This window comes from Mesitornis unicolor, unplaced genomic scaffold (assembly GCF_000695765.1).
Source record: "Mesitornis unicolor isolate BGI_N332 unplaced genomic scaffold, ASM69576v1 scaffold8821, whole genome shotgun sequence".
Lineage (NCBI taxonomy): Eukaryota > Metazoa > Chordata > Aves > Mesitornithiformes > Mesitornithidae > Mesitornis > Mesitornis unicolor.
The window spans coordinates 132,205-142,145 of record NW_010165745.1 but is presented as its reverse complement, the minus strand read 5'-3'; the positions used below and the strand labels follow the sequence as shown (position 1 = coordinate 142,145).

The 9,941-nt window shown below is 36.9% G+C and overlaps 1 protein-coding gene across 1 annotated transcript in view; it reads left to right on the top strand.

The window, feature by feature from the left end:
- VAV3 (vav 3 guanine nucleotide exchange factor) overlaps window positions 1–9,941 on the top strand; it is a 110,326-nt gene that overhangs the window by 6,360 nt on the left and 94,025 nt on the right. The window contains exons 2-6 of the mRNA XM_010194742.1: window positions 222–280; window positions 1,157–1,222; window positions 3,840–3,948; window positions 8,030–8,122; window positions 8,216–8,284. Coding sequence (XP_010193044.1) covers window positions 222–280; window positions 1,157–1,222; window positions 3,840–3,948; window positions 8,030–8,122; window positions 8,216–8,284 — 396 coding nt within the window. The remainder of the gene's footprint in view (window positions 1–221; window positions 281–1,156; window positions 1,223–3,839; window positions 3,949–8,029; window positions 8,123–8,215; window positions 8,285–9,941) is intronic.

Sequence of the window (9,941 nt, the reverse complement as noted above, 5' to 3'; positions counted from 1 at the left end):
CTTTCCCTCTCCTTTGTACTCCCATCTCATCCCCCAGTACAAAAGCACTGAAGACCAGCTCATGGGAAATCCATGACAGTTCAGAGCACTCAGTGTCTGGCATGGCCAGATTCTGTCTGTTTATATCATTTGATGTGAAATGGTGTTGCTGATAATTCAACAAAATGTTTTATTGCTTCTGTTCTACAACTAACCAAGGTTTCTGTTTCCTTCTTCTCCAGGTGATAGAAACACTTTCAAAACTTTCTCGCACTCCTATTGCAATTGGCACAGGAATAAGGTAGGTTATTGCCCTAGTGAATGGTGGGAATAGTGCCTCTTGCGTGATGCTCCTTGGAAAAGTTGTTACAGGCAGTATAGGCAGTGTCCACCTGTAAGAACTTCTCAGGTTTTAAACTGGATTATCCAGTGGACAGCTAACTAAGGCTCTGGACCTCTGAGGAGTTCTGAAGGCTATCTTCTACCTCTGGTACGTTTACTGAAGTGCCTGAACTGCATTTATTTCTCATGCAGAAACATGAGCTGAACACGTGAGCAGTCAATATTATGGAACTTGTGTGATAATTGTGACACATGGATTCTAAGTTAGGCTGATGCAGTGCTGATCTGTGTAAAGGAAATTGGGTTTTTTCTTTCTTGCTTCTAAAAACAATCAAAACTGCCAAGTTTGTGAGAGTCTCATTTCAAAAAAGATACCAAAAAACCTCAAGAAAACCTAATCTCATGAACTATAATTTTGGGCTGTGAAAGAATGTGGAAGACATTATGCTTTGGTGCTCTTGATCTTTTTGAATTGTTTGATTCGGCAGTCTTATCATATATGAATGGAAGTTTTTAAAACATAGACAAAATTCCCTGGCCTGTCTTGTAATCCATGTCTTGTGCTTAAAAAAAGTGTAGTTACTATTCTTAGTTGAAAAACTGACAGCGATGTGGATCAGTAGTGATTTATAACAACCCCATCCAGTAGGGTTTTTTATTATATTAAGTATCAATTCCCATACAGAAATCTAAATGTGTATACTCTTCATCAGAAAAAGAAGGGAACATAGAAACACATTAACGTGCAATCCGTGAAAATTTTAGAAACCAAAGAGAACCCACCATGTGACTAGTCTAGTCCTGTCTATAATTAATGCTATTTTTCTTTCTATAGGCCATTCCCTACAGAAGAAAGCGTTGATGATGAAGACGTCTACAAATGTCTTCCTGATTTAATAGAGTATGTTGTAAATCTTTAGTTAAATTAAAGATTTTGGCTTTCAGTTGTGTGCTATTAGTTATATGATGTTACAGAACACAGTTTTAATGAGAATGGGATATTTATTTGATTTATTAACCATTATGCTGACCAGGAAGAGATCTTATCTGAACGATTGTAATACATTTATATACATAAGGAAACATGTTTCATAGAGGGTGCTGGTAGCAAAGTAAACATGAATGCATTTTTAAATTATCTGTTTGTACTATGAGAATGCTTTCATAAAACTGCAATATTAGTTGTAAGGGACCCAAGGAAGTTATCTTGAACTTGCAAAGAAAATGCATGTTTGGTTTGTAATTCAAGTGTATCATTTCCCAAAATTCAATGTAATTCTTTGTATGAGTGCATTTACCTCTCTAAGTAAGTGTTTGTAGGATTATTAATTATTGCCAGTTTTCACATTGGCTTTGAGGTATGAATAAGAGAGACATTAACATACTGTATAGTATTGAATGGTAGACTGCAGCTTTATTTTGCAGACTAGTGCGATAAATACATCTGAGCATAAAATATCATCAGCAAGAACTACTCTTGTATCCTCTGGCTAGGATCTCTCAAGATCCATGAGGAATCGTGTTGGACAAGAGCTGGGATCGGAGCTCCTGTTCCAAAGCTCAAAGTCTGGCAGTTTCATAGGTAGCTGCTTTTCTCTCTGTGTAGCTGAACTTGCAGAAGACAGGAGTTGCAGGCACCTCCGAGATGCAAGTGTGCGAGAAGTGATGTCCTCATCTCTTAGATGTGGTGGCATTAGTGCTGTTTGAAGAGAGTATTTCTATCAGTTCTTCAATAGAGATACAAATTAAGTACTGGAAGACAGTCCTTCATTTAAAAAAATAAAGCTAACAGATCATACTGAAGAAACTGAGATTTGTAGCTTTTCCTTTGCATCAAATTACAAATGTTATTCATTGAAATTTGATACTTACATTCTCTTCATAAGAATCAAAAGTGCCAGTGAATGGTGCAAATGGCTCACATATTTTAGTTTCTCTTCATTAGGAAGTGTGTGACTAAAATTAACTTAATTGTCCCTGACTTTAAATGGTGTCTAAGGAATTGAGAATGAATTTAAGGCTTTCTGTCAGAACTACAGTTGTTAGTTGCTATCCTTACTCTGCCTTTTTGCTAGCTTTTGTTTCTTGGAGTATAGGTAAAATGGAGTGTGTCTGTGTTGCATCTGACACAGCTGCTACTGTTTGATGTGAAATGCTAGCACACCATCATCGCTGGTGCAAGCTGAGATGTTAGACTAACCCGGAGCAGCTGGGCTTTCTGTTATCTGTTGCAAAAGGAACACATGCGAGCAATTTATTTCCTCTGTTGAATCCCTCAAATATATTTTTTTAGTCATTCCACCTATTGAAACTTCTTATGATTGCTTACTTGATCCTTCTGATGCTTTTGATTTAAAATTAAACCAAACCAAACATATTTAATGAGAATAAAAAATTCACTTGGTTTCTCTGTATGGTCCTGACTGTAGACACTGTGATTTAGCCTGGCATTTCCAAGTAGTTCATGTGGCAGCTGTGTTGGTAGCAATTCTCATTCATTTTGATTTCTTTGAAATTATACGCCCCTACCAGTAGAACTTCTGATGTCCTGTTCTTGAGTACTGACAATTCACCTACAGAGTTTGTTGTCCTTCCTAGTTCTAGTGGACCAATCTTCAATTTGTTTTTTACTCGGAAGAATTTCGGTGTTGTTTTCCAACAGCAAAAATCTCAAAATTATCAGCACATCTGATCAAGTCTCTGTATTATTATGACTGGACTACCTTCAATATCTTGTAGAGTTCTTTTGTAGACATACCCTAAGGAATGTGGGTGAAAGAAATTATGGGCTTGATATGGTCCTAGTGCAAAGTAGGCGAAACTTCACCTGGACTGACTCTAATGAAGCTGAATTATCTGAGGGTAGAATTGAGCACTGACTTCATGCTGAGGTATTCCTATAGTCTGGGTAATAGGAGGACACTTCTTGTGTATATTCTGTTTTGTTGAACTGTCTGATTTTCAGTTTGGAAGGCTGCTTCTTTCATTTTAGCTAAAGGTTGCCCTGAGGCGATCAAGATACTGGCTTATGGTGTGGAGGCACAAGCTGCTGCTGGCTCTGCAGTCTAGTGTATTTTACCTCAGATAGTCCTTTCTTTAGGCAGGAAGGAGACCTATCCCAGTATCTCATGTCCCAGTGTAGAGGAATGCCAGGCAGGAACAAGAGGCAGCTCCTTTTCATGGGATGTGGTGGGAAAAGGGATGAAGAGAAGAGAGCAGCTGGACAGTACCTCATGAGCTGCTTTTAGTGCCTGGTTTAGTTTCTGTGTGGTTCTAAATTCATGTGTTGTGCTGATTTCAAACAATTGTATTTTAAATGCATTGAGGAAAGAAAATGAATTAAGAAAATTAAAAAATTCATTCTGTCAATGAGTTCTTTGATTAGATAGTTCTAATAATTAATCTGTTTCTTTACTGCAAAAGTCTTTTCCTATAAGGAATGGTACCTTGCAGAGCTGATAATAATTTGCTTGTGCTTCACAGCTTGCCTTTTTTCTTTTTTGAAATTGTCTTTTCAGTGAAACTGGTGTTGATGAAGATGAAGACTTGTATGATTGTGTCTATGGAGAAGATGAAGGTGGGGAGGTTTATGAAGACCTAATGAAAGATGAAGCAGCACAGCAACCTGTATGTTTTCCAATTCCTAGCTATTTTCAAACAATAGCAGTTATATTTCTGCAAATTAATACTTGTGAAATAATCTCATTTTGTAGCTAGTTTCACTGAAACTTCTCTTGAGCTCAGTTGCAACCGGAGCTATTGCATGCAGTGTATTATCTCCTGTGTAAGACTTTGCAGGATGTTTGGGCAAAGGGTCAAATTTTTTGAGAAATATATCTTTAAAATTAAATATGATAATTACTTATTTTGTTAAGTTTGCTAGTTATGAATAGTAAGATTTACCTGCTACTTTAAGAGCCATTAAATTAATTGCTTACTTCAGTGTTCTGCTTCCAAACTTAAGTTATAATATTGAGAAACGCTGTTGTTTCAGCCATAATTTGGACAACTAATCTGACAAGGACCACTGGTCCATACCAGTGAAATTCCTGCTTATTCAACCGTGTAGTTTTTGATTGTTCATTAGGTTGGTCTTACCATCTGAGAATGAACCCTAATGTACTTGTCTGCCCTTCCTCAGAGATGTGCTTTCTCATCTGGAAAAGGGTACTCTGTGGCCATGACAGGAGATGTTTTTCAGGACAGGTGTTTTCTCCCTCTATATTGACATGAAGCTCTGTTACGCTGCTTCTTGTCTTAAGTTGGAAACTTGCCTCTACTTTTCCATATTGCTTTTTAGTAATAGAGTTATATAAAGAAATGAGAAATTATAGAGATTTTAATATTTTCCTTTGTGTTCTCTGCTTTTATGATGATTCCCCAAAATTATCATTGTCTTGTGTTTGGCAAGATTACTGCCTTGTTTCAGTCTCTGTTTTGAGTATAACAATATTGTTTTCAAGCCTGTTTTTCTGTTAATACAAAGTGCTGCAGGTAATCCATGTAAATCAAGGATGACATAAGCAGCAATTTGTTGGTTTTTGACATTTTGATTAATTTTGTTTACCTCCTGAAGTTTAGGCTATTCAATGAAAGCCAAATAAAAATTAGAGTTGCAAAAACAGTCTTATACCTAATGAAGTCATGTTCAGTTGCAGGCAGGATGTTTTTAAAAAAGTGTTTGAATCATGGGAAATCTTTACTATGATCTTGTTTTGAGTTTTTATTTTATACTGAAACTTAAAATGTGTTAAGTTTTGGGTTTCACATAATGGGCATGGGTGGCTTTTTTTTTTTTCCTTCAATGTAACAGTTGGTAAACTCTGGCAGTTGTTAGTGTGTAAACTTCCTCTGATGCTTTCTTTTCTGTTGCAAATGTCACTCAAATCCATGTTTCTAGCGAGTGATTAATACAGCAATTGGAACTTTCATGTTCTAATTTTAGTTGCATCTTAGCCTAGATACTTCAGATTGAGCAGACTTGTATTTGTTTCTCATAGAAAGTAAGTGAAAATTGAAAACATGGTATGGCAAAATATTTTTTCCACAACATGTAATGAATGGAGGCATTCAGATTGTTTTGCTGTGACAGTTTTCTTGAATGTGGTAATTATTTCTGGTTTGTGATAATGTCCTCTCAGGTTTATAAATACACTGCATGCTAACATAACAATTTTGCACAGATCTTTCATTTGAATCCTAAGGAAGAATTCCTTGCATATAAAACCAGTAGCACAGGACAATCTTCAAGTGGATTGTCAGAACCCAATACTTTCAGAGTCTCCGTTAGCAGCCAAAATGCTTTACAGCTCCCTCATCTTTGGTTTATGGTCATGATCTTGTGAAGTAAACTGTTCCACTAGATTTTCTCTAGCAGTAGTTGACCTTCAAAGGCAATTTTTCTTGTTTGTACTGGTATTTGCACATTTTTTAATTTCCTCTCCCCTTTTGTTTATTGCACTGAAATTATAGAAGTTTGTAGTGCAGATGGAAAATTGATACAATAATTTCTGCCAAAAGTGCCTATGTGAATGATCAGTTTGGGTTAGGTGAGCACAAAACTGAAGTGAATAGTTTTAAGTGGAATCCCTTGATTTTGCTTGCATTGCTTGTATGAAAGTTGGTGAACAACAATCCCTCATATTTTCAAATGGATATAAACCCCTATTGGGTACAACAACTTGTGTATTGGTGCAAATACTGCAAGCAGTTTGAACAGTATTAGGTTCATAAAGGTACAGGTGAAAAATAACTAAGAGCCTGGATAATGTCAACGTCTAATACTTTATTGAGATTAACTCTGGTTAACTGTGACAGTTTATGCTTGCTGCTTACAAGAGCTATCTCCGTGGTACCTCCACTGCTACCAGAAGAACCCCCAAAACCTTCACAGAAACACAATACAATGTCAAATTCTAATACTTTATTGAGATTAATTAACTGTGACAGTGTCCACTTGCACCTGCCAAAGAATTTGAGAATTAAGGATAGATTTTGAGATGAGGCTGATCATCAGGTAATGCTCGCAAATTAAAGTAAGTTTCTGCTGATAATGACAGACTATTTTTACAAAATGGTTACTTCTGTCTGCATCTGAGGATGGCAATTTAATGTTTTTTGTGGGAAAATTAATAACTGCACGAACTGAGTTTTGAAGAGTAATTTCTGAGGTAACACAGCACCTCGTAAGTGAGAGTCAGAAGCCATGTTCCAGTTGCAGGAGCTACTTGTAGAATCACATGGAGGCAAACAGAGAGAAGAGTAAAGGAGACACTTCAAAACAGCAAACAGAAATATGAGGAGCGACAAAGCTTCACGTGCCTGAATTATTTGCAACTTTGCATCTAGTTTAGGCCACAGGAATACATCTCCACTCTTCATAGGTGGCCACACAATATCATAGGTGCTGTGTGTGCTCATGGACAGTTTAGGGGTGGCTTGCTATTTGCTGTGGTATGCTTAGCAGGTGTGTCAAGTAGACTGAGAGCAGAGAGAGGGAGTGGAAGGAGTCCAGCCCTTGGACACACTCATGGCTAATTGTTAAAATTTCAGTTTATTAGTTTTGCTATTCCTGGAGGAGAAAAGTCTTTTGCTTAAAAGCTAGAAGTCTCTTTCTGAATGGAAAGGACTGTAGTACTAACTTTCTAGTCCTGACTCCCCCTGTATTTGAGTAACATCTGGTCATCATGTGGATTCTCAACACTGAGTGAAAAAAATGTAAGATAGAGTCAGGGATATGCTGAAGGATGCCTTGGAAGGATGTTACAAACTGATAAATAGGCTTCAGAAAGGATGTAGGATGTGACAGTACTATTGCTTATTAAGCCACTGCTTATTGCTGTTTTTCGAGAAAACTTTCTGGATCAATTATAGCTTTTAATTGCAAGAGCCTATGCAGTTACTGTGTCAGGTCTCCAAGGTGACCTATGTGTTTCCAGATGTTTTAAGTATTCCTTGACATGAATGCTTCTATACCTTCTTCCAGGTATTTGCTCTTTTATTTGAAATCGGATTTGCAAGTTATTGAAGGTGCAATGCTGTAAATCTGATCTTGAGTAAGAGTGCTTGTAAACTACTTATAGAGTCCTGTGCTGATAATTACTTCAATTTCCTATGAGTCTGGTGGTTTATGTGGAAAAATCCCACTGTCTCATTGTAGACACATGCATACATATGCAAGAGCTGAACTTGGAGGTCGCTGCACTTCCTGATACGAGGACATGCTCACATTGTGTCTGAAGACAAAGCTCCCCTTGAGAACTGAAAAGGAAAAACTGCAAATAAGTGCAGGGATTAGACTGAATCCAATATTTACAGCAACGCAAAGTTACTTACATGATTTAGCCCTATTAAGTTTAATGAAATTATTAACTGCTCAGTATTTTAAATAAGATTTCTCAGTCTGGCTGTAAATTAAATGTGACCTTGTATTTCAGCCTTCGAAGTAAATGCAGCGTTTTCAGCATTTTACGTCTAAACATTAACTTTTCATAATATTCCTTTGATGCTGAATTTTAGTAAAACTTTTCATCATCAGCTAATTGAACTGTAAAATATTCTTGGTTATTGCTGTCATCTTTGGAGGCTGCATTACTCGGAAAATTTCAGGAAGCAGTTATCCTAATTGCTTAATTCTAAACAAATAAATACATTTGTTGTCCATTAAGTGCCTGTTAATGACTTAAACTTGACTCCACTGTAATTGCAGAAATACACTGAAAATGACATAAGAAGCTGTTGTCTTGCTGAAATAAAGCAAACTGAAGAGAAATACACTGAAACTCTGGAATCAATAGAGAAAGTAAGATACTACTTACAGAATTGTGAATTATGTATTTTTATAGCAGTCTAGAAAATATGACAGTTGATGATATACTCATTTTTTTCCTTGCAGTTCTTCATGGTACCATTGAAAAGGTTTCTGTCGGCATCAGAATTTGATACTGTTTTCATCAACATTCCTGTAAGTAACTGCATGTTTAATGAACAGATTTAAGTTTCGTAGCTGGTTATGATGTAATTGTTGTGTGTTACTGCACAAAATGATTGTTTGAAATATGGTGCACAATGCTTTTATGTAGATATGAGGTTGGTTGATAAAAAAGGATGTGCACGCTATTTCACTTTTTTCTGCTTGAGGGAATAGGATAAGGTAAATAGCATTATCCTATCAGATAGTGAGTGGTTATAAACTGGAGTATCTTTGACCCATAGAAGCTAATAATTTATAGAAGGTGAGTTATGTTCTATGTGCTGGTATTTTAGTGATAGTGCAAAGTTGTATCTGTAAGGTTGTCCACCACTGTATGCTGAGTTGTGCTTTAATGAGGATTTCTATAGCTATTCTGCAGGTCCTTGTATCTACCCTGGCTCTGTCATCACCAAAGACATTTTCAAATTAAGATAAATCAAGCGGTTTTGGATTCAGAATCTGGTGTTGGAAAGGATAAGGAAATCCTCCGTGAAGTATCTAGAAGATCTCTTTATTTAACTGAAATCTTAAAGGTTTCTGTGGTTATTACTTTGCTGCATTTATTTTTGGCCTGATCAGAATAGTATGACAATTTACATATTTTTTTAGTTGGTGTAAGTATTCAGCAGATGTCTTTACTTTATCTGACTTTAAAGGAAGACATCAGACGTAGTCTGAAGTCTCTCTCAACACAGATAAATGAAAGAAATGTTTTTTATGAGGCACGCTGTAAAGAAAGGGCCCCCAGAGTGTGGCCTGCGGGCCACATCAAACCTTTATTGCCTGTAAAAGATCACGTCTCTTTTGGCTGTCTCTGGCATATCCCGCGGGCTCTCAAGGCTGTAGAAGGAGGTGTGGAGGATTTTTTTGTTCAGTGGGAACCTGGTCTGTAAGAATGCTGCTATTCCAGCACAATCCTGATGGAAGCTAAATTACGATGGTTATTATGCTGATGGATTACAGGATGATAACTGACACCTTGCCATAGTTGTCCTGCTATTAACATTTTCACCTTGGTTTTCAATTGCTGTAATTTCCTTCTCTTTGAGTATTGGTCCAAAATACTACCACAGATATCAGTAACCCGATTGTCTTCTTGAAGTATGTCAGCTGCCCATAGAGAGATACCTTTGTTTTTTAAAACAAATGTATATTCTGTCCTACATTAACATTTGTTATTCATTGCAAATAAGGCCCCGATGTGCCCTGCCTGAGTTACTGTACATCTCTTTCCTAAGGCTTTGTGTGCCCAGGCGTGTTGACTTGTGTGCATTGACAGACCTAAAGCCAGCCAACATGAAACACTGCACAGGGCTGTAAAGAGGGCTTACACGCTGTAAGCACGAACTGAGAGATCAGCTTACTTGCTAGTCATTACAGAAATGTAAGGGGATCAGACAAGAGGAGTAAAAAGAACAAAACCTGTTTATTTGAAACTAGGGAGACAAGTAGTAAACTGTTATATTTAGGTTGTTTTACTTTGCTCTTCATTATCAACATTTAGTACTCTGCTGTTACAAGATGGTGCTTATTTCTGACTCCAGTAACATTTCATGGCCATCCAAAAACATTAAAAGAAATATAGGGTTTGCCTAAGCCAAAAATATGTGCAAATGCTTTGTCTGCTCAGACCTTGTCTCTGCAGCAG